The sequence below is a fragment of the Bombyx mori genome, chromosome 16 (assembly GCF_030269925.1).
Source record: "Bombyx mori chromosome 16, ASM3026992v2".
Classification (NCBI taxonomy): Eukaryota; Metazoa; Arthropoda; class Insecta; order Lepidoptera; family Bombycidae; genus Bombyx; species Bombyx mori.
Window position 1 is genome coordinate 2,252,901 of NC_085122.1, and position 25,700 is coordinate 2,278,600.

The following is a 25,700-nucleotide window of genomic DNA, read 5'->3' on the forward strand; positions in this document are numbered from 1 at the left end:
GTTTTTGCTTCACGTATTAATATATAGATTATTTAGTTTTCGGGATCGTCTACTCTAGTATGACTATTATATCGAGAAGTGAAAGACTATTTTTGGCTTAAGAGACTTTTTTGCAACTTTACAGTAGAGCTAATTAAAGTTTAAATTTTAGAAGAAATATCATAACAGAAAAGTTCAGATTTTTTTATTGCTTAGGTCGGTGAATGACGGCCCACCTGACGTTAAGTGGTTACCGGAGCCCATAGACATGTATAATGTAAGTGCCGCCACCTACCTTGAGATATAAGTTCTAAGGTCTTACAGTACAACGGCTGCCCCACACTTCAAACCGAAACGCATTACTGCTTCACGGCGGTAATAGGCAGGGTGGTGGTAAGCTATTTGAAAGAGTTAAGATAATTTTGAAGATCAATTAAAAACATTGAGTTGTTGTCTTTTGAAACAACCGCGTTCTATTGTGTATTCCAAATTTAATCGACTTCAAAACCAGAGGAGGTTCTTCATTAGACTATTTTCTTGTGTGTTACCTCAGAACTTTTTTCTATGCGAACCAATTTTGATGATTCCTTTTTTAATTCAAAACTGGTGGTCTCAATAAATTTTATCAAGATTTGACCGGTAATTTTGAGTTAGCCTCAATAATTCGTATTTAATTGAATTCGATTATATTCATGATGTTCTTTTTTATTTTGTTGAAGTCGGTTTATATTTTTGGTAAAATTTTGTATTCATACCAACATAAGTTTACCTAAACCCTTTGGAACCTCTGGAAGAATCTAAGTTTGTTATCCTAGCACCACGATATGTCCTTCAAACGATTGTTCTGATACCTGGCCGCGTTTATACGTGTATAAACCGCGCAAATAAACGAATCTAAAATGGCGGCGGCGATCATGCGCTCTCACTCTAAACTATTGCTGTCTTTAGTCGCACACGGCGCGTACTGCATGCAAAAAAAATATCAGTTCTGAATATTTATTCATATCATATATCAAAATATCAAATAAATAAATAATTAGTAAATATATATTATTATATTTTTGTTGCATCCCAGATGAGACACCTCCCCCTCTGCCAGGGCACCAAAGTAAAGTACATTCACATTTGTTTTTTTATATTTTTTTGCAATAAACAACTTTTTCTTTGTATCTTTCTTTTTTTATTTGTTGACCCTACCATCTGTCAGTGCAGGTACATAGACGCCATTTTCGATTCGTTTCTTTATTGGCGCGGCTTATACATAATCTACTGCTCTTGCTAGGGCTAGTGTTAGTAAATTCTCTCAGGTTGAGCCCGTGAGCTCACCAACCCGTCCGGGCGTAGCTGGAATAGCCTCTTAGGCTACCAACGTATAAGTAGGGGAAAATAAAGAGTGACCACCTTCTTTACATTCTTCACAAAAGCTGTAAATACTCCCGTTCGTTGGATTAAGCTTAACTTAACCTTTCTTCACTACATAGTATAAAACAAAGTCGCTTTCTCTGTCCCTATATCCATATGTATGTTTAAATCTTTAAAACTACGCAACGGATTTTGATGCGGTTTTTTTTAATAGATAGAGCGATTGAAGAGGAAAGTTTATATTATGTATAATATCACCCATTGAATAGTGGAGAAATCAATAATAAATTACAGTTTCCGAAGCGAAGCGAGGGCGGGTCGCTAGTTCGTGATAAATCGCCACCATACCAATGTACCAGTAGAAATTTGGTGGGTGGCGCATTTACGTTGTAGATGTCTATGGGCTCCAGTAACCACTTAACACCAGGTGGGCTGTGAGCTCGTCCACCCGTCTAAGCAATAAAAAAAATAAAAAATAATTAACACATTAAACCTGACCACACTTCTTATGTTGGTGATTTCCCTAACATTCCGCCCTCGTGGTATCCATTTCAAATTAATTCAATTCTCCCAAAAAAGGTGCGTTAATGCGCTGCTAGTGTATACATTTAGTACTAGTAAAGTAATTAAATTTTAAATCATATTTTTAACTATTTTTTCTCAAAATCTCTTAGCTGTCAAAAGGAAAGAAAAAGGTAAAATATGGTATTGTTTTTTAGTTGTCGTGTTTATTTCATTCGAAAATTCTAGTTCACATACATTAATCTTAGTCGTCGTGGCCTAAAGGATAAGACGTCCGGTGCATTCGTATCGAGCGATGCACCGTTGTTCGAATCCTGCAGGCGGGTACCAATTTTTCTAATGAAATACGTACTCGACAAATGTTCACGATTGACTTCCACGGTGAAGGAATAACATCGTGCAATAAAAATCAAACCCGCAAAATTATAATTTGCGTAATTACAGGTGGTAGGACCTCTTGTGAGTCCGCACGGGTAGGTACCACCGCCCCGCCTATTTCTGCCGTGAAGCAGTAATGCGTTTCGGTTTGAAGGGTGGGGCAGCCGTTGTGATTATACTGAGACCATAGAACTATATCTCAAGGTGTGTGGCGCATTTACGTTGTTGATGTCTATGGGCTCCAGAAACCACTTAACACCAGGTGGGCTGTGAGCTCGTCCACACATCTAAGCAATAAAAAAATAAAAAATCTTACGTATAAACGCATGACCCAGAATCTGTTTTATGGTTTAATCTATTTTAAAAGCACTAACTTAGTATTACCTCATCACGCAACAGTAGGAAACGTCCTCACAATGTAGCTTGAATTCCTTAGTGGATTGTAGCAAGCATTTTCACTGTGCCCCTAACAATGACTATAGTCAGGTGTTGGGTAAGCTTGTCTATATTCTCTGGGTAATATAAAATTAATGTATTAAAAATAAGATAAAACCATATAATATATGAGTTTCAAGTTTCTTTGTAGATTTAAATGAGAAAAATTTGTAACTAAATTCTAGATTGTTCTTTTTTAATTTTCATAATGAGTATGTTATTTTAAACTGTATAAATTTATATAATAACTAGTCAGGTCATAAGTATTGTCACACAGTAAAAACTTTCTTTTAGAATGCTGGCCACAAAAAAGTTTATTGAATTCGAATTTCGAATTGTTCATGAAAATAAAAATGTATACTTTTTAGAATTTTACTCATTTTTAAATATAGAGTGGACGCTTAAAGAAGACCGGGTTGCAGTTATTGCGTTGCATCGTTGCGGTTACGCGCCAATTCAAATTTTTAACATACTGAAAAATTTGAATATAACCAAAAGATTCGTTTATCGTACCATCAAATGATACAATGAAGACTCTAGTGTAGATGACAGGTCAAGAAGTGGTCGCCCTCGGTCTGTTAGGACTCCAGCAGTGATAAAAGCTGTGAAGGCGCGAATTCAAATATATCCCAAACGTGAGCAGAAACTGTTGGCCCTTCAGATGGGGTTAAGCAGAACCACGGTGAAAAGGGTGTTAAATGAAGACTTAGGGCTTCGGGCATATCGAAGAAAAACAGGACATCGTTTGAATGCTCGTCTAATGGACCTGAGACTGAAGAGATGCCGCGCTTTGCTGAAGCGGTACGCGGGAAAAAAATATCGGGAAATTCTTTTTTCGGATGAAAAAATTTTTACCGTAGAAGAGAGCTACAACAAACAAAATGATAAGGTGTACGCACACAGTAGTGAAGAAGCGAGCAACCGTATTCCGCGTGTCCAACGAGGTCATTTTTCATCCTCGCTCATGGTATGGTTGGGAGTTTCTTATTGGGGCTTAACAGAGGTACATTTTTGTGAGAAAGGTGTAAAAACGAATGCAGTTGTGTATCAAAATACAGTCCTGACGAACCTTGTGGAACCTGTTTCTCATACCATGTTCAATAACAGGCACTGGGTATTCCAACAAGATTCGGCGCCAGCTCATAGAGCGAAGAGCACACAAGACTGGCTGGCGGCGCGTGAAATCGACTTCATCCGGCACGAAGACTGACCCTCCTCCAGTCCAGATTTGAATCTGTTAGATTACAAGATATGGCAACACTTGGAGGAAAAGGCGTGCTCAAAGCCTCATCCCAATTTGGAGTCACTCAAGACATCCTTGATTAAGGCAGCCGCCGATATTGACATGGACCTCGTTCGTGCTGCGATAGACGACTGGCCGCGCAGGTTGAAGGCCTGTATTCAAAATCACGGAGGTCATTTTGAATAAACTTTAGTGTCATAAGAATCTATGTTTTGTTAAGTTCATTTTGGTATATGAATGGTTACATAATGAATAAACTTGTTTCAATAATTTTATATTAAACGTGTGACAGAATTTATGACCTGACTAGGTAATATGTATACGTATTTACAGTGACATCTCTTCGATTATTATATATACGCTTTCTATAAAATGTAATGATACTATTCAGTAAACAGTTGTATTACAAACTGGATTTTAAAAAACCTGATTTTTAATTTGATACTTCTTATACATTAAATTACATGTTGTTTTGGAATATTTAAAAAACTACATCGTAATGGTTTTATTTATTCAAATATGGAAATTTTAATTTTTTTTTTTTAGAATAATTTGTTTTAGAATAAATTAATTGTAATAGGTACCGTTAAAATTTTATAGTTTCATGGTAGAAGCATAGTTGTGAATTTATAAAATAATTTACCTATTTTTCCTTTTTCTTTTTGTCTTTGCTCGTTTTCAAAGCCAAGGGGCGCGCGATTTCGAAAATTTCTCAAAGCTTAGAGGAAGCTTCTTTCGAATATAATTAGAACTAAAATTAACGTCCTTAAATGCAAATCTAGACCTTTTTGATTCCACAGGATGGACATGGTTCCGATGACGATAATTTTAATCAAAATTTTCGATGTTGTGGCTTTTTTGTATAGCCGCTGTTTCCACTATTGAAAACATGTCCCTGGCAAAATTGTTTTCGATTGCTTAGAATAGTGAATGAGCTCACGGACTACACTGTGTTAAGTGATTCCCCATAGACATCAAAAACGTAAATGCTACTAAACGTAAACTATCACCAATCGATTAGATTGTAATGCCAATCCAGTATAAGCCAAATTCTTCGTTTTACCAAATTCCCAAAAACATCTTCTTTGTCTCCACCTGATCCCACTAGGTGGGGTCAGCACAACGAATTATTCTATTCCATTCTCTTCACCCATTTTACTGGTGGTAGGGCTTCTTGTGAGTTGGCGCGGGTAGGTATCACCGCCCTGCCTATTTCTGCCGTAAAGCAGTAATGCGTTTCGGTTTGAAGAGTGGGGCAGCCGTTCTAACTATACTGAGATCTTAGAACTTATATCTCAATGTGTAACTCCTACAGTAACCACTTAACACCAGGTGTGAGCTCGTCCATCCATCTAAGCAATAAAAAAAAAAGAAAAAGAAACAATATATCAGCCGTCATCTCAACTCCTCTCTCTCTCGCTCATATCGTCATTCACACACTCCATCCATGTCTTCTTCAGTCGACGCCTTCCCCCTCTACCTTGTCCTACCATTTCCATACATCTCCTAGTCACATGCATCTCCTGTCTACACATCACATGTCAATACCACGCTAACCGTCCGTTCTTTAATTTTTCAATAACACAATTCCCAAAAACGTAATACCAACATATCGTTGTTAACCGACTTCAAAAAAGGCGGAGGTTCTCAATTCGTCTGTATGTTTTTTTTTTATGTTTGTTACCTCATAACTTCTGACTGGATGAATCGATTTTGATGATTCTTTTTTTATTAAAAAGCTGACGCTTCCCGTATGGTCCCATTTCAATTTGGTCCAGTTCTGATAATGGTATCCATGAGAAAACCATATAAGTCTTAAATTTGCATTAAGTACGTGCGCGACAAATAGATGAATAACACCATAACTCAATATCACGCCAACCGATTTCGATGATTATTGTTTTATTTTAGTGTATATTAATTTGTTTTTTTTTGAAATCGGTTTTTCTTAAGACATGTCTATTTACAATTATTTGCAAAACAATTCCAGGTCGCTGCGTAAATTCTTCAATTACATTCAGGAAGGCGTCCCGGTCCGTATGCGGGCTATCCACGTTCTGAACACCGAACCCGTTTTGGATAAACTCATATTGTTGATCAGGCCGTTTATGGACAAAAAGTTTTTTGATATGGTAAGTGCAATCGACATTGACCGCGCGTTTCTTAGTGAGAAACTAACGATATTACAACGCAGTAATTGTTCTAATATCGTCTCCTTGCATTAATACTGTGTAATCTCAAACATACTAATTTTACAGGGGAGTGTTTTAAAGGTTTAAACATGTAATTAATATCTTTAATATTAATCATCTTTGCAACATTATTTTTTTTTTTTTACTAGTTACATTATCTGTATTTTAAAGTAAGATTAAATGATGTATTAATTTTGTTAATAGTAGTCAAAACATAGGTAAACTAAAAAAAAACTATAACTAAGCTACGCTCTTTTGACAGTATTTATATTAACTCAATTTCGAATATTTTTGGAAATTGTACACTTTTAATGCGAAAAGGCGATATAATGTATATACAGAGTGTATTCATATTCTGAAAAAAGAGTGATTGCTGATAGGAAAACATAAGTCGTCTGGAAGTCGTGATCTAAAGGATAAGATGCCTTATATCTGGCGATGAGACTATAGCGGTGTTTAAATCCCACAAGTACCGATTTTTCTATTATAATAAGCACTCAACTCGTGTTTACGAATGGCTTCTATAATGTTTTTTTTATTATTATCATAATAGGTGGACAAGCTGACGATCCTCTTGGTTTAACGCTATTAAAACGCGAATAGCATCGCTAGTATCGTTCCAATATACAATATACAGGGTGTATTCAAATCTGAAAATAGAGTGATTGCTGATAGGAAAACAAGTTGTCTGGAAGTCGTGATCTAAAAGATAAGATGTCTTGTATCTAGCGATGAGACTATAGCGGTGTTGAAATCCCACAAGTACCGATTTTTCTAATAAGCACCTAACTCGTGTTTATGAATGGCTTCTATAATGTTTTTTTTATTACCATAATGGCTGGCTGACGACCCACCTGATATTTTGAGTGGTTACCGGGGTCCATAGACATCAACAACGTTTAAAATGAACTATCCTTTTCAGGTGTTTTCTTTGTTAAAGTGCGTTATTGATAAAATCTACTCGTTTTTGTTATTTGAAACATTTAAAAAACATATACATCATATAATAATATAATATATAATATCATATCATATAATATATAATACAATGGAGCTAAGTTTATTTTTGAATTGTGGTTTATTCTAGTTTCAGCTTGGGAATTGCTTTTTTAAGACCCCGTATATTTTTAAGTGCATTTAATTAGACTATTCCCGGCCAGTGCAAATAAAAATTAATCCAAAAAAATTGTCTCAGAATCAGTCAGATAGTTGCGGACTAACAAATAAAGCCATTGAACGCGCTCATATTATTTACTTCCAGATAAAATTCCACAACAAAACCGAAGACCTGGAATCGTTTTACGAAACGGCAATACCCAGGTCGTCCCTGCCACCGGACCACGGAGGAACGCTTCCCGACACCCAGACTCTGCACAAGAAATGCATGCAGCAACTCCAGCTCCTAGAGCCGTACTTCAAGGCTGAAGAGGAACAGAGAATCGCCGCTCTGCCCGACAAGAAACGGGAGAAGGCGATGGAGAAAGCCTTCAAGAATCTAGAGATAGATTAATTTGACAATGTTTTGTATATGTTACGGTAAATGTACGCTCTTGGGAAATGTACAATTTTACCGGTAAATGTACACATTGACCAAAAAGTTAGGTATTACTGGTGGTAGGACCTCTTGTGAGTCCGCACAGGTAGGTACCACCACCTTGCCTATTTTTGCCGTGAAGCAGTAATCCGGTTTCGGTTTGAAGGCTAGGGCAGCCGTTGTAACTATTCTGAGATCTTAGAACTTATATCTCAAGGTGGGTGTCGCATTTACGTCGTAGATGTCTATGGGCTCCAGTAATCTCTTCACACCAGGTGGGCTGTGAGCTCGGCCACCCAACTAAGCAATACAAAAAATAAAAAAAGGTATATGTGAACTGAATATAATGTATATGTACATTTCCAGGTAAATGTGTACTCTTGCCTTCGCGTTTTGGTAAATGTATACTCTTACCTTCATGTTTTAAGAAAAGTTGGAATCTATATATTAATACGTGAAGCAAAAACTTTGTATCCCTTTTTACGAAAATTGCACGGACGGAGGAGTATGAAATTTTCCACACTTATAGAGAATATAGAGAAGAAGTGCACAATGCTAATATTTTTTTAAAATAATGCATAAAATATACATTAAATCAATAAAGAAAACATTACACACACTACATACCATGTATTTGACGCACACACGCATGCATACTATTTATTGTCAAACTTTTGTTCTTAACGTCTGTTGTCAAATTGAGAATAGATTAAATATTGTTTGTCTTTGTTAATATTTATTGTTAATATTTTTTATAGTGTAGTCTTGGCGAAATTTGTGATTATAGAAGTATAAAATACAATCATAATAGTGTACAAACTTACAATTGCAATTAATTATAGTCGAATTTCGACTACTGCGGGACCTCTAGTACAAATAAATTAATAATGTTGTTGCAGTAAAAAAATATTTATTTAAATAAACATAATACAAAAGGCTTTAATAAAGAAAATTATTTTTTATTAAAAAATGTAAATGACAAACAAAACATACTTTTCTTTGCATATTATATAATATGTCGTAGGTTAGGTTAGGTCACTTATTGATTTCGTATTTTGTATGTCATGCTGACATTTACCAAAACGACATGGTCATTGTGAATTCTATGTACATTTTCCCTTCTTTGAAATTGTAAATGTTAGTTGAATGCACATTACCCAAACGAGGAGGTAAATATCCACATTTACCGGAAAATGCCATGTACATTTGCCGCAATATCTACTTTTACCGTGACATATATATCGCCCAACAATAGCTACAACAATAGCTATTGCGCTTTGTATTGAACTCTCTTCTTCCTTGCCTTGTCTAAGTGTTAAATTTACTTATCTTCATAGTTAGATATTAATGAGAATCTCATAAGGTCGATAATTCGGTGGTTGTCTATTTTTAATTTAAGCATCATTATTTTTACCGATTTAGGATTTATTTTTTCTTTTATAACGAGAAATACATAGGAGATAACAAAAAAAAACACAATTACATCTGATACACGTGAAACTAAATTTAAAAAAAAACTTGGTGCACGTGAATGAAGTGAAACTTCTTTTTCTATGTGTAGTATTGTGGTTTTCTTCATTTTGCGACATCTTCAACATTTATATTATATATATATTTTAAATTATAAATAGAAAAATAAAAATATATTATATATTCTTTAAATGCTTCATTGAATTAATGGATGCTACTCGTTGCTAACGCTGGCGCTGTAGCAGGTTCACTCTCGCTCTGTCTCTTTCTATTCCCCCTCCACCGGACCGTTAAACGTTTAACGCAACCTTGCTGGAAGTCGCATTAGAAGTTTCACTTCAATTATTTAATTAAAACTACTTTATGATTTAGTCGTCCGTCTGTCCACGGAAACTGTAAGGTGCTCGTATGAACGTCGGAGATAATGAAATGACTATAAAGAAACGCGATATTAAACCGTAAAAATAATTCTATGTTATGTCTATGAACCGCGAAAACCGAATAAAATATTTCACTAACACAATATAGGTATATAATATGAAGTCGTCGTGGCCTAAAGGATAAGACGTCCGGTGCATTCGTATGAAGCGATGCATCGGTGTTCGATTCCCGCAGGCGGGTACCAATTTTTCTAATGAAATACGTACTTGACAAATGTTCACGATTTACTTCCACGGTGAAGGAATAATATCGTGTAATAAAAATGAAACCCGCAAAATTATAATTTGCGTAATTACTGGTGGTAGGTCCTCTTGTGAGTCCGCACGGGTAGGTACCACTATCCTGCCTATTTCAGCCGTGAAGCCGTAATGTGTTTCGGTTTGAAGGGTGGGGCAGCCGTTGTAACTATACTGAGACCTTAGAACTTATATCTCAAAGTGGGTGGCGCATTTACATTGTGGATGTCTATGGGCTCCAGTAACCACTTAACACCAGGTGGGCTGTTTGCTCGTCCACCCATCTAAGAAAAATAAAAAAAGTAACAGCCAGCCTTAGTGTAGCTTCCTTCTAGCGTTTGGAGATTTGTGATGATATTCTTCTTTAATGGAATATTATGTTAATTACCACTACGGAGCGACTAAACTAGGACCATGACGTACAAACTAAAAGAATTAATCTTTGTAATAAATTCAATAAAAAAAAAACTGTTCGATTTAAAACTCACACGCTTGGGTTATGACATTCTATCTATTTATTTATTGAGACATTCGTCACAACATTGTCTGAGTAGAGAGCCGTATTACTAATAATACTCGTAGTATTCTATTGAACAGCATAGTATAGTATAGTATACATTTCTATAGTAGCTTCCACCTCACGTTACAAGGCAGGTGACTATTAGTAATATTTATATTAGCTATTCCTTTATGAAAATAACTTTTAAAATATATTTACTGGTTTATTTGAAAATTATGTAGTACTTAATTGTTGTAATACATATTATTATTTAAAAAAATAAGTAAATATAATACATAAAATACATAAAACGTGTAGCACATTGTATGACAAAAAAAAAAACTCAGGGACCTGATTATTGTGAAATGGTAGAATAAAGTAGTTTATTTTGTGCTCTGGCATCACTGACATGACAAGTATTGCATCGCTTAGCTAAATAATAAAAAATGTTATAATAAAATTCGTTTAAAAAACGGTAAAGTTTGTTAATGATAATAATTGTACTGATAAGCATTACTCATACATAGTCGAAATTTTTTTATTAAAAAGTAATATTCGATTTTTATGATTGTTGTTATTCAAACAAATTTAAATACCGTCCGCATCTGACCGAAGTCATTGTATCATATTTCTTTGCTGTTTCGTTAATATCGTATAGGTAAAAATTAAATATTTTCCACTTAGTTCTAAATAAATCTTGTTATTTATCTATGTCTCAATAAAAAAAAAAACTACTATAGGTGGTGGTTGTATTAGAACTTATATATTATATTAGAACTTATATATATTTAAATTAGTACTAAAGGTACAATGTATTAGAAGTGTAGGTATCCATCACGTTTTTTTTTACTTAATTTGTGATAATTGTTGTGGTGTAAAATTATTTGTTTGGTTCAAGGAACCGTCGCTATGTGATTTTAGATTAAAATAAAATGAACAAAAGAAATTTGTGGGTTTTAATTTTTGATCATGGTAAAAACCACTTTTTATTTATACAAGTCTTCAGTTGACTATAATACATAAAGAAATAATCAAATATTCTATATTCGACGGCTCCAAGCCAAGGTCTGTCTGCTGTAGTATGGATGTCAAAATCCAAAGACTGAACTGAACATTACATAGAACTTTTCCAGCTACTTCCGGAAGAACAATAATGTAGCGTGTAAATAGCTACATCACATTGTGTGTGATTAGGGAATGGTTAAAAATGAAGCGATGCGATTTGAAAAGAGAGACATTTTGGTGCGCGCGGGCAAAATGCGAAATCATAACCTGAATCAGAAAATAGAAAACTCGTGACCAACCTGATGCTCTTAAAGTCCTCGTCCTCTGCAGCGGTAGGGCTTCTTAAATGGTTATTCAGCGGTGAACGGGAAGCGAGCACTTCATAATATTAATTAAAGTTCTGGTATGATAAGATAGTGGCGCGTAAAGTCAGTTTAATCCAGATTAATTTTTCGCGTTGCGCGGGAAAGACCAAGAATGCGAATGTGACGTGCGTGAGTTCTAAATTCAAAGTTACGTTCTATGGTGATTCATTTTGTAAATTCCTACGCATTCAAGGAGAATTTATTGGATCTCAAAGGCATCACAAGCGTAAAAATTATAAATTCAAAACTGTGTAGAAAAAAATACGGCGCTCATACTCTTTTTAAATATCTGCTTTTTAAAAGAGATGGCATTCACACTATGCCGTCTATGGGTTTTAATAATAGGGAAGTAGATTGATAAAATATGTTTTTGAATAGTGGAGATAATGTTTCAAACATGTAATGCCGAGAGATGATCAGCGCGTTAGAATCCTGCGAAGAGTAGTAATAACGCTTATGTCATGAAGCTGGAGGAGCAGTGACTATTTTGTCTCTATATGTTATCTCTCAGAAAAGAACCGTGGGGATCGAAAGCCAATGCTATACCGATATTTGGAATGATAATAAATAATAATACAAATTTAGGTGTGTGTTAAATTTACTACAATATCACCAATCGTTAAATATCCCTCTATAAAATATTGAACTGGCGGCCGCTAGGTGCGGAGTATGCAAGCAATGCACAGAACAAAAAAACGGTTAGATAAATCTCCAAACCATTGCTAACTAAGTTAGGGAAATCAAATAAAATCGTCAAAATAGCAATGACCTTACTATTTCCCTAGGATGGATCGCCAGTTCAATGATCCCACAGGATGTTAAGGGCAGCTACTGAACGCACCTACCACTGTTTCCGATATCGACCTACTAAGTAGAACTGGTCAGAAACTCACCATGCTCATATCATTTAATTTTGTTAACTTTCATTCTATAATCAATTACATATTATATTTTACATTTCACTTCTTATACAACAGACTTTGTTACAAAAGGTTTCGTTGTATGGCCTACGTTCCCTTAGCGTGCTTAATGGACGAATAAAAAAAATAGTTTAACCGTCACTGTACACCTGCCGAGTTTTTTGTTTACAATATTTTAAACAGAAAGTTGTGAATGAAAATTATCTTTTTATTTGATTTTATTAATTACATATTTCTCATATGAATGTTCTGTGTTCGTAATTATCTTACCACGAGATTTATGTACAGATTTGCAGGTGAACATTTACTTTTTCTAAAATCTGTGTAACGCTGCTTTAATACTGATAATAACTAATAAATGCGTACGGATGGGTGAATTTACTTTTTCATTGTCCTTAGAACATAATTTTATGGAATTACAACTCTTTTTAACAAAGTTATTTGTAGTTTATCATTTTAAATATATTGTGGGATACATATACTTCGACGTATTTCTATCAAACAAATAATACCATTCTAATTATTATAAATAATAGACGTTCTATACCGTAAAACTAATGATATTTCTAATATTAACTATATTTTGTTAAACAATCTCGACAATCTTTGATTAATTAAATAAATGAACCCGCATTTGATTTGGCAAAAAAAAAATACAAATAAATTTAATACTGTTTCAAAAAGCTGTTATTCTATTTCCAGTTTATTATGGAACCAGTCAACAACAATCAGTTTGAAGTAATACCAGATTTAAATAAAAGGAAGATCACAGCTCCATCACAGAATGTGTACCTCAACCCAGCATTGGATCTTCTTGCCAATGAAGATCCCATGTGCAATAATGCGATGGAAATTGTTCCCATAAAAAAACGCAAACGAGCAAGAAGCTGTGACATAACCGCATTTGAGAATACTGCCCTTGATTTGGGCATAAGTAAAGCAGCGGTCAATGAGTTTTTAGTTAGAGAACTGAACAACGTAAAAAATAATTTAAGAATGCAATCAATGGATATTAATGATAGACCTAGTTTATCATTACCAAACACATCCATAGATAAACCGGAAGACATTAATATGGAGCCTATGCATTCAGAACCAATTTATGCTAATATTAACACCAAGCCTCTTTCCACAGACACAATTAACAATACCACAGATAGTACTCGAATGTTTGAAATCGAAGAAAATTCCAAATCGGATTTTTCCAATAGAGATTCTGGTATTTCAGTTTTAGAACCAAAGAACGTAACCAACACCGATATATCCAGTGTAATGAATCTATCAAATATAACTAATATTGAAAGTACTGTAACAAGCCAAACATGTAGTAACAATACTAACAACATTAGTCTAAGTTTTATAGATCATTTGGCTTTAGACTCACCGAGTGTTTCAAATCAATCACTTTACTTAGATGACGATTTGAATGAAAGCAATATAATGGAAATTAAAACTATAACAATTATAACAAAGAAGAAACGTATACACACATCGAACAATACCAACCCGTTTCTTGTTCCTAACTTCAACACAGGAAGCTATGTACCAAGTAGCAATCCTTTCTTCGATAACATTCAACCAGGAATCGACTATACCAACGAGAATCTTAATATACCAACACAAGAAAGTAATTTATTACCGAGGAAATTATTCAGTGATACCAATAGTACAGTTTCGACTGAATCAGGATTCAATATAGAAGGAAATGAATATGAAAAAGTCGATAATTACAGAGCAGAAAGTCCAGTTTACGAAAATATAGACGAGACATACAACAAACAAAGCAAGATATTGGGATGCAACGTTTCACGATTCAGTGCTGATGATATAATGAACATTAATAAAACCAGCCAATCAAACAATGATTTGAACGCAAGAAAAGACATAAAACACCAGTTAATGAAAGTGAAAAATAAATTATCGAAAAAAGTTTTTAAATCGTTGAAAAAAACATTCAGAACCGAGAAGGTTGATAGGACATCGAATCCTTATGAGGTGCCGAGGAAAATGAAACAAAAAACTGAGGTGCCCGGTATAGAGAATCCGGCCCTGCGTTTGGACAACTCTGATGAAATTGAAATAGAAGATGTCGATGAACATGAATATGAAAGTGTAAAAACGCTTAGGAACACTCAATTAAATATGAATCTCACTCCACTGAGAGAGAAAAATGAATGTAATCTCTCACATAACAAAACATACACTCCCGGTAAAAAAGTGCGTTTCGACTCAACTTTAAATCAAGAGAAAGTGATCACCGGCAACAGTTTTGATGGGGACATCCAGAGTCCAGGGTTCGACGTCAAGATAGACAAGTATCATGATGAACTGGAGAATTGTATTAATGAAAAGAAATTCTTGCAACAAAATATGTGATGTTACATAAGACTGAATTATGGAATAAGTCATCTTCCTTTCATCATCAGCAGCTTAGGTCGAATAAAACACAATCTATCCTTATGTTTGACCTGAAGTTGTTTATAAATTATACTTGCACTTCTTTCTGTCTACCCCATAGACCGTAACTTCATATTAGCCCAAAAGACATGTCACTGGTACACTTCGTAACAAGCAAAGCGACCAAGTCGGCGGTTTTTAAGGTAGCACGTACTTAACACTTTAATCTGTTATGTTTAGCGCCAGTAACCACTTAACAGCAGATAGCTGTGTACTCATGCTCTCATAAAAATAAAATATTATATGCAAATTAAAATCTTTACCTAGTAGGTAACTAAAATTAAAATACAGTAGATTGTGGGGAATAGAGACTAGAGTTAGAATAGGGACAAATCTGGGACGTCACAATACTTTTGTTGAGTTTTTTAGATTAAACTTTGTTGAACTGAAAAATACTTTTATTTTATTTTATTTAAGTTAAATAGTTTTAGTCATCAAAGTTTTATAACTCATTAAAGATATTAAACAGTTAAATGCATAAAGTTAGGTATCTACCAACCTAACAACTAAATAGTTCCAGCCCTATCGAAAAACTATTGTCCCTATATCTAACCTGATTCACCCCAAAGCCAAGGTGAATCGGGTCAAGCTAGTTTTTGTGTATATTTTGTAATGAACGATGTATAATAATAACGCATCGTATATAAAAATTTAAGCCTCCGGAACCATTTTAATCTCAATTTTATTGGTATTATTACCCTAAGAAAAACCATAGAAAATTTGTGTTGGATTTGGAAAGGGTCCCGATTCCCCCCAATCTACGGTATAGATTTTTATTATCTCGGTGGTGCAGTAATTAGCGCCCCTGACTGTTGCGCCCAGGGTCGTGGTTTCGATTCTCACATCGGGCAAACATGCGTGTAATAAACAGCTTTGTTTGTTCTTTATTTGGCTGTGTATTATCTATATAATGTATATATTTAAATGTATACAAGGCTGTATGTCAGTATCTGGTAACCATAATACATGGAATCCTAATTTGGGGCTGGATGACCGTGATCTGTTTCTAGTTTTTATTTATTTATTATTTATTATAGATTGTAGGTTTTTTTTTACAAATAATATATTATGACCTTTCACGGATGCAATCTCTGTTACTCCGGTCTCCAGATATCTCATTGTCTTAACAGGAATTTCTCTATACGCTTTCTATTTGGAAAATAAAGCTGTAAGCTTCCCAGGGTTGGCACCGGTTTGAATAATTAATATTTGCTGTTCGTTTTCGTTCTTTACATTACCTTTGAGTTTCGGTAACAGCGTAACATCGTGTAGACATATTATATACTGTACTGTATAAGCAGTAAATAAAAAAATCTAACATTTCAAATCATAATTATAATTGCTTCATGGTTTAATCTCGCGTTTATTATTTTTAATTTATTATTCTCAAGTACCCAATTCTAAACGTCGAATTATATTATATCCGAAACATTTGTAACTTTTTTATACATTTAGGATTTAAACAATACCTTGTAACTAGGTACCTATCTAGTACCTTGAAAGCTTCAAGTAAGAATTTGTCTTAGGGGTCAATATTTAGATCTCGTGAACCCCAAAATGAATTCTCGTATATGTCGATGGGAAACCTGTTGGTATCGATGGAACCTGGGATCACTTTGGGAATCCCTACCGAAAGCGGTACACGGACCCCTGTCTCGTACTTTAAGATCTAACTTCATAAACTTCTAAGTTAAATTCTGCTATTTTCTTTTTCTTTGTAATTTATAAGTATTCTTTATAAATTAAGTTTAAGTACAAGAATAGATCTCATAAAACTGAAGTAAACCCACCAAAAAACAAAAGCCAAAATTAATGTTCTGTGAAGAATTCTCGACCTATTCTTAAATTTTAAGTTAACAACATATTTAAATACGTAATACGAATTTTTTCAATAAATTATTTTTAATGGGTGTTGTACCTAATAAGTTATTTAATATTCAATAAATTTACCAATAAATCGATAACAGGAATTACGAATTTTTTGTTTTATTTACCTCAGTATAATTTTTGTCAGGTAGGTACTTGGAAAATTAATAATAATTCCTTAATAGTGGAATAAAAATTACAGTGATTATATCTTTATTGAGGTAAACATCGAGGCAGAATATTATCCTCCAGAATGTAGAGTGTCAGTACATATTTTTGATTTTAGTTTTTAAAATGACTACTAGATGCCGCTGATGTTTAGAATTGCGGATAGCGTTTTGTACTCATGTTCCTCTGTTAACCCGAATTGTAAAATTATTTGCATCTGCTTTTTATAAAAAAAAAAAGATATTTTGTTTTTATTTTAGAAACGTTCTATATTTTTGCCCGTTTTCTCTGCACTTGTCAGATCTACACCAAACAAGCTAGAAAAAAAAGCAATAAATATACGCATAGGGGCATAGAGTGTTCCTGAAATTGTTGACAAATTATAAAAAAGGTATTTTTTCCTACCTGTGCTGATAGCATTGAGAGGCTATTTCAGCTTCGCCTTAACGTGTAGGTAAGTTCGCGGGGCTCAAACCGGGAGTGTTGCTAACACTGGCCCTAACAAGAGCAGTGCTTCGCAGAATCTACCACCGGATTGTATATGCGACCCACTGAGAAGATCCGGCGAAGAGGGCCAAGCTACCACCTTCAGTACTGAGGAGAAAAACGAAGTTGTAAAATTGGTCAACGAAGGCAAATCTTTGGAATTTATTGGAGCGAATCATCCTAATCGATCTGTCTAATACTGCGACTTTTTGTTTGTTATTGCCCTTGTAGGCATTGAGCATACGGCCCACCTGTTGGTGAGTGGTTACTGTCGCCCATGGACTTCAGCAATGCCAAGGACAAAACCAAGCCGCTGCCTAAAGTGTAAAGTTTGTAATATGCTAACACCAAATTATCAAATTGGCTTTAGAAAAAACGCAATCACTGTCGGCAGATTTATTTGGCTTTAACTTTTTCAAGGTAAATTCGATCTCTAGTGTCAGGTTTTTGGGTTCCAAGGGAAAATCAGCTCCACTGTGTCAAGAACAACTTCGTCGGTAGTAGATTTATTTGCGAAGCAGTTGCCTGAGCGTCTACGAGACCTAACAACTCAAGAGCAACTGCTTCGCGAATCAATCTACTACTGGATCGGAATCGCGACCCGCTTAGATCCGGCGAGAAACTCAGCGGGCTGATGTTTAGGTTAGGTCACAACTCTTTGCTGAGTTAGACGAGTAGTGTTACCGGAGTTCCTACTTTTAGTGTTAGAGCTAAAGGCATCTAATGCAAGGGTTATTGGATCCGTAAGGACATGTCTAGGGCATCGACGGTTACTGCATCCTACATGATTAGGATTCGGAGAGCATTGATAATACGTCTCGACGTGTTGACTGAGAGGGTGCACAGTTTTCAAAATCACTGAACACGTAAACGCTTAAACTAACATTAGATTAAACATTAAAAACCATTTCTTTTCCCAACGACCCAAAAACGATATTAGGAAAAACACCAATGAATATGTGTGACAATGTATACAATATTTATTTATTTCAGGTATTCTAGGCCAGACGATCTTGTAAACGAAATGTTTAATACGGATCTGCTCGCCCAATTTCGTCTTAGACTTCATTTCACACAATTTAAGTATTAATCTTCCGGATGTTTCACAAATAGAAAATGGCGTCACGGTGTGCAAAGTCGTAGGTACCGACTGACCTTGGCTGCGATGCACCGTGTCTGCAGTTTTATTGGATAATCTCTTGAGCACGTGGAACTTATTCTCGTAATAGATAAATTGACTTCGAGAACAAGGAATATAAGTAAATTGGCACAGTTGATGCGAACGAAACAAATATCAAGTTTTTTTCTAACTTAATATTCGGTCAAACAAAGTATTCAGCTTAGAACTTTAATACTGGTCTGTACGTTCATATTTTTAATTGAATTTAATTTCTTAAAGTGCGTCTAAGTTTGTCGTGCGTTAGAAAATTGTGTCATATAGGCCGTCAGCAGAAAAGTGGCTTAACCCACAATTTTTCATATTCGTGCTCATATCTTACATTATTTGAGTCGACTATTATCAAAGCCGGCAATGTGACTTTTGGACAATTATTGGTTAATCAGAAAAACGAATTATTGACTTTGTATTCCATTGGCAGTCACAAAACTCTTCTGTTCTGAACGACATCTTAGATAAATAACAGGTTAAGTATTAACCTTTATTTAATGCAGGTTTTGAACCATATTCTTTGAAGGAGACGATTATATTCAAATCTATCTGTATTGACATATCAGTAACATTTTTTTGTCCAAATGCACAGATTGCCACCTTTGATAATAGACGACTCATTTAAAACAAAATAAATTTTGATGCAAAACTGGCCTATACCTAATTTGAACCATAGATATCAGATGGCTTTGTAAACATTATTTTGGCGCGTATTGTTTTTGCCTGCGAAGCAGTGTAAAAGTAAATTCAAGCCTCCATACTAACTATGGTAAGCTTAAGCTACTTTTGCGCTGACAGCCTCATATATACACTCTTTCACAGAAATACTGATCATTTGTTGTAATCAACATTTTAATCCAACCTGTCTGTAGCTGTGTATTACAAAAAACTTAGGTATGTCGGATTGTTTCTTGCATTAGTCATTAGACCCTCACATTCCACTTCGTCTTAAGGTCGCGGTTTGTTTGTTTTACCTCCCAGTAGCCTTGAGGGGTTATTTTACTTTCACCGGACAGGTAAGCTCAACCTGAGAGAACTTGCTAACATCTCACCTAGTAAGTGGCTTAGTGACTTAAAATACTCTGTGGCTATATGCTGTTGGCTAGAATAGAACACCAGCCAGATGGTCAGATCTAGTAAGAGAAGTACTTGGCGGTAGTCTGTACCATGCGGTCCATACCACCCACGGTCGAGCACAGTGGAAGAACATCACATGTGGTCGCGATCCTCAGTAGTGAGGGAACGATATAGAAGAAGAATAGGACCACCCATGTCTTCCGTTTGGAATCGTATATGGCCATAAAGTTATTTTTCGGTTGATTTTTAACAGTATTGACTTTCTCTTATTGTCCATAGAACCACTAGGGAACTAGATATCTGATTGGGTTATACCAGATATCTAATTTTCTGTTGTTAATAATTAGACATGGCATTAAATGTTTTTTTAAAGTTTGTACCTAAACCTTACTGAGACTTTGAACGCGTACAGTTCTATAGTTCTACTGGGGAGGTCTAGCTTCATTAGACAGAATTTTCTCTAGTCCTTTAGGAGGACTAGAGAAAATTAGCTTAGGCTTCTAATCCAACAAGTCAGTTATACTATTTATCTCTTTTATTTGAATTTATGAATTTGTTTTATGTAAGTCCGTATTTAATTTTAACGCGCCGAAGCTGTCAGTATCTCCGGATTTAACGGTCGTAATATTTTTCTGCCAACAAAGCCTACTGCCATAATTCTGCACTGTGTAACTGCACGTAATTACGCGAAGTGTGTAGGTACTTCAATTTGTTGGAAGACGGTTATTTTTATGCTCCATTAAAGTAAACGATCTATTTTTTCCGGTCGTTTGCTTCCCGGGATTATTGATTAGGCGAACAAAGGAGGAACTTGGTAGCTTGTCCGACGAACAATTAGCACACATCGGTGTGCTTACTGCGAGTATTTTAACGTTTTCGATAGCGTTAAAGTTAACGCGAATTTGTATGTAGTTGGAACAGCGCCCCTAGCGGCAAACGAAGGCAAACGTTCTAACTGCATACAAATTTGAGTCAACTTTTACGCTATCGAAAACGTTAACTCGGACTAAGCACACGGTATGAGGAATAGAACTTTTCGAAAACAAGGGCTAGTCCTATTTTCCTGTAAACATAGTATTCGTATTCGTATGTCGTATCACTATTATCAGAGCGGTCGTGGTCGTCATCCAGCATCATTGCTGTGGGCAGACGTTATGCGCCACACGAGCAATCGCCACTCCTCCCGGTTTGTGGTGAGCCTGGTGCACTCATGCAAACAGCCGCCAACTGCCGACTTGATCTGGTCGGTCCATCGCATGGGCACTCTTCCACGCGGTCTGGTGCCTTTTACTTTGCCCTGAACGACAAGGCGCTCTATGGAGTCATTTCCTCGCCGGGAGACATGGCCAAAAAATGATAGTATGCGTCCATGCACGCTGCTTAATGTCGAGTTCTCGAAGAATAGAGATATTGGTGCGAAGTTCGGTCCATGAAATACCAGCATTCGTCTCCAGCACCACATATCTTGAGCATCAACCTTCTTTCTCTCGACCTGCCGCAAAGTCCACGTCTCCGTAGCGTATAAGAATATGGGGAAAACAAGAGTTTGTACGAGCCGGATCTTTGTGGCTTTGGTAATGCTTCTGTTCTTCCATATCTTCTTCAGACTGTCCATTGCATTTCTTGTGATCGCCATACGCCGCTTTACTTCATCTACGCAACCGCCATTGTTCGATATCAAGACTCCAAGATATATGTAGAATTGTAATAATCTTAAAATAATCTTCCTATTGATAAGAAATGATTTATGTACGTTCTAAAAATGTTGTTTATGTATAAAAGATAGAATACTGGCAATGGTAAAGTCGAATAGGTCGGGTCGTCTGGCGTCGCTCGGGTGTCTGCGCAACGAACAGGAAAAGGGTTACCAGCTTCAAGAAAAAATAAGAATAGACCAGATTTTAATATATATTTTTTTGCTAAGGTGGTTAGGTTAGGTTAGGTTTTAATAATATCATGACCATCTTTAGCAGATATAGAAATGTACTAACTGTACCCGTCCGCTTCGCTGGGCATTTAAAATTAACATTATTATTTCTCACCCCCACAAAGATTCTCATCATTAACACCCCTGCAACTGGTGTAGGGAGTCCAACACTCATATAAATATTAGCCTATCCATTAAGTACACGTATTTTCTACATGGATACAAAGTTTCAAGTCAATCGGATGCACGGTTCAGTGGTTACAACGGAACATCCGTAAAAACCACTGTAGATTTATATATTAGTATAGATGACAAGACGTTTCATGTTAAATTTTTGGTCATTAAATTCCTCAGTTTTAAGCGAACGAGAAAAAATTACTTACATTTGTTATTAAAACTATCTTAAAGCGCGACTTATCTCATAGTATTTGTTATTTTAATTCGATTATTTATTAGAATGATGTCGGTGATTCGCGAAACCCTAATAAAACACATATATTTTTAATACGCTTTTATTAACTTCAGACGTATGTATGTTTGTAACGGAATCTTTGAACATGATTTTGACCCCCATAAAAACGTCGGATTAACTCGAAATTTGTTATACTTATTAAGGACCGATGACAATTAAATATAAATAAAATAAAAACAATTGAAAATATTGAAATTCAACTAAAAAATAAATTTTAATAAATATGAATAAAAAATAGTGTAAGAAAAAATGAATTTATTGTAAAAAAAGCAGTATCTTATATAATCAGTAGTTATAAATATTTTGTGAACAGATATGAGTAGAAGGGTTATTTTGATAATATCCTGAAAAGCACCCCACGCTTTTTTACAATAAAATCATTTTTTCTTACACTATTTTTTATTCATATTTATTAAAATTTATTATCTATTTTTTAGTTGGATTACGTATTTTGTTAGTTTTTTTTAACCTATTATTTATTAGTAGCTTAGTTTCATTACTTAACCTGTGATCTGAAAGTAGATTCAATTATTTCGCAATATGGTGACCTAATATATAATTTGATTTTGTTCGACCATGACGTATGTACATATGGGCGCAAATGCCACTGTTGGCAATAATTAACATAATAATATATAGTTTAGTTTATTCTATGTTAATATTTATTTATTATTAGCAACAAAACTGTTATTCTACCATATTTAATAATTAGCAGACACTGTTTTGATGTGAAAATGTTCAGAATATGTTTAATGTTTATATTATTGTTTAAAAACACAAATGACTGTATAAATGATTAAATATGAATAAAGCATAAATATTAATAATAATTTATATTATAATTAACAGTACTAATTATTTAATTAAGTATTGTAATTGTTATGCAATGATGTTGTTGGCGCCATCTATTATTAGGCTGGAAAATAACAATGTTAGTTAATATTACTTAAAAGTAATTCATGTAAAATAAATTAAATGTGAGTCATGTAAAATCACTAAAATATGTATTTTGAATATTAAGCTATGTTTTGTGAATTGTTTCGCAGTAATTACATTTGTTTGTATAAAAGAAGTTGTAGTTGCTATAACCAACACAAAATGGCTAATTGTGTAAAAACCACTGAATAACTCAGGCGTGGCTTTTTGTTGTAAACAAGTAATGTTAAAGTTTTATAGAATTGTATTGTATTTTCATTGTAAAAGAACTTATGTGTGTAAATCCTGGCTTAAAGCCGACATACACATATGAGTGTGTACGCTCTCAGGCGGCTTGGTTTCTCAACGAATCTGCTCAGCTGGTCGCGATTCTGATCAGATGGTAGATTCATCTATTGAACAACTGCCCCTTCAGCTTGTAGACCTCTCTTAGAGACTTTTGGGAGTCGTTAGCTAGTCTCCCTCCTCCCGGATTAGCCATCAAGCTGCCTCATTTGTATATCAATCCCTATATCTTAAAAAAACATACATTTTAAAAGCCGATGTAAGCTAATTAAGTGACGCCATATGTGTCTATATATATTATTTATTTGTTACCTGTAGAACAAACACTGAATTTCTTATCGATTACTTTCAGTGGTTAATCTGCATTCCGAATATGCTGGTAAAGCCGGAACGATCTGAAAACCGATCTATCTATATAAAATAGAATTAGGCTTCAACAATGACCGATCGTACAAATAAAAAAATTAAAAAACATTGCTATAAAATTCACAGACAGCTGATAAATCCTGACGCGCGCCGGTCACCCAGTTCTGCGGCCGGGTATGACCGGGGTCGTCGACCCGGCTATCCGTGTCACGGAAGCCTCACGTGCCCACACGTCCCGCGCTGGTATCCGCAATATATTACGGACCTTTTCCGTTTCATAAGGATGAATGGTATGGCATTTCTTTTGAATCATGCTTCCTATCGCGGTTTTCGGAACATTTCGTTCTCATAATTCTGTGGCTCTCAAATTTGTTAGCAAAATAAACAGTATTTCATTGGAGGTAAAGTATTGAATATTAGTATAAAGTATTGGAGTATGACTAGGACAGGGTTTAGTTTGAGGCTGCACAGATAAGTATCACGAACCTGCCTCTTTCTACCGTGAATAAGTCCAACATTCCAGTCTCAAAGATGGGATGGGTCGACTGAAATATCACGACAATAACGTAAAATAACATAACAACCTATGTATTATATATAAAAAATAAATATGTTAAGGAAAACCTTTATTATTTAAAACTATTTTATTTTTAAAAAGGATTTTTCTTCGGTGTCATGGAGTGAAGTCTGTCATTGAGTAAAAAGAGAGTTAGGTAAGTTTTGGATAGTTTTTTAATACTGTTTACTGTTTAATTTTTAATATTAATTTTAAAATAGACTAAAGGGCTTTAAATGTTGTCTTTTTATTACGAGTATATCACAGAAAACACAATTAAGTTTTCTATTGTTTGTTCATTCCGAAGTATTCCATATCATTATATAAATTAAATATGATTGGTGTGGATTGAGAGAGGCCTATGACAAGCAGTGGACGACTGTGGGCTGATGACGATGATGATGATATATAGAAAAACATAAAAATCAACTTCACAACTCTTTTATTATCGTGCGAGAATAATTCTCGAGGCTCAAATGGTTTTAATCAACGCCAATTGAACTCCTCGGAAAATAACGCACACTCCAAACTCGAATAGCTATTAACATTTAATGTCGATTTGTCTATCACGTGATTTTGCGTAGAGACCATGAAGATTGTTATTAAAACTTTTTAACTACACAGACAATATTCAATGATGAGATAGGACGGGATTAACCCCAACAATTCCTCAGAGTGTTCCCCGTAGAGCATACGTTACAAAAATGGAACCGAAGTCCTGTGTCCTTAGTGCGAGTTTTTTAACGTTCACGATAGCGTAAAAGTTAACTCAAATTTGTATGCAGTTGGAACAGCGCCCCTAGCGGCAAACGTATGCAAACGTTTTAACTGCATACAAATTTTAGTTAACTTTTACGCTATCGAGAACGTTAAAAAATTCGCCCTAAGCACACTGTAGACTCAGAAATTCCAATTCTCGAGAACCACTGCTTCTGCATTTAAAATGCTCAAAGAATTAATAGTTCCATAGAATAAGATAATTTTGAGTACTTTACTAATGTCTTGTTTATTACCTAGAAAACAAATTTACGTGGTAAACATTAACCTTTGCATCGATTCAAATGGTATTATTTTATTTCTATCATCTGAAAATCCTACAAATATATCTAGGTTTTAACAGCCAGACAAGTCGCGTACGTGGATTAAAAGATGCAAATCATTTCTAAAAATATATAAAATACTTACTTTCCCGTCTCTGTGTATTTTGAAGCTCATTTTGATAATGAAAAAACAATCCAAAAGTAAGGTTTCGTATGTAGATACAAAACTATCAGATATTATTAATAAAAATAGACGCGACAGTAACAAACTATGTACATATTGCAATCTACTATCTATACAGTAAGCTAACTAGT

At 34.9% G+C, this 25,700-nt stretch overlaps 2 protein-coding genes across 3 annotated transcripts in view; both read left to right on the top strand.

Moving 5' to 3' along the window:
• LOC101736577 (alpha-tocopherol transfer protein-like) overlaps window positions 1-11,237 on the top strand; it is a 29,985-nt gene extending 18,748 nt beyond the window's left edge. The window contains exons 4-6 of one of the 2 annotated variants that reach the window (XM_021349744.3): window positions 2,016-2,036; window positions 5,910-6,051; window positions 7,373-11,237. In XM_021349744.3, the coding sequence (XP_021205419.1) occupies window positions 2,016-2,036; window positions 5,910-6,051; window positions 7,373-7,621 (412 nt within the window). In that variant the 3' untranslated portion in view covers window positions 7,622-11,237. The remainder of the gene's footprint in view (window positions 1-2,015; window positions 2,037-5,909; window positions 6,052-7,372) is intronic. The other variant, XM_004928914.5, reaches the window with a different exon arrangement.
• Window positions 11,238-12,722: 1,485 nt separating this feature from the next.
• Window positions 12,723-17,015, top strand: LOC101743551 (probable inactive serine/threonine-protein kinase scy2). Its single transcript, XM_012692730.4, has 2 exons — window positions 12,723-12,877; window positions 13,284-17,015. Exon 2 carries the CDS (start codon window positions 13,290-13,292, stop codon window positions 14,955-14,957), a length of 1,668 nt encoding a protein of 555 aa, XP_012548184.2. The 5' UTR covers window positions 12,723-12,877; window positions 13,284-13,289; the 3' UTR covers window positions 14,958-17,015.
• Window positions 17,016-25,700: the final 8,685 nt, after the last annotated feature.

Excerpts from the sequence above, each read along its gene's own strand:
- LOC101743551 (XM_012692730.4), top strand. The coding sequence starts at position 13,290 with ATGGAACCAGTCAACAACAATCAGTTTGAAGTAATACCAGATTTAAAT.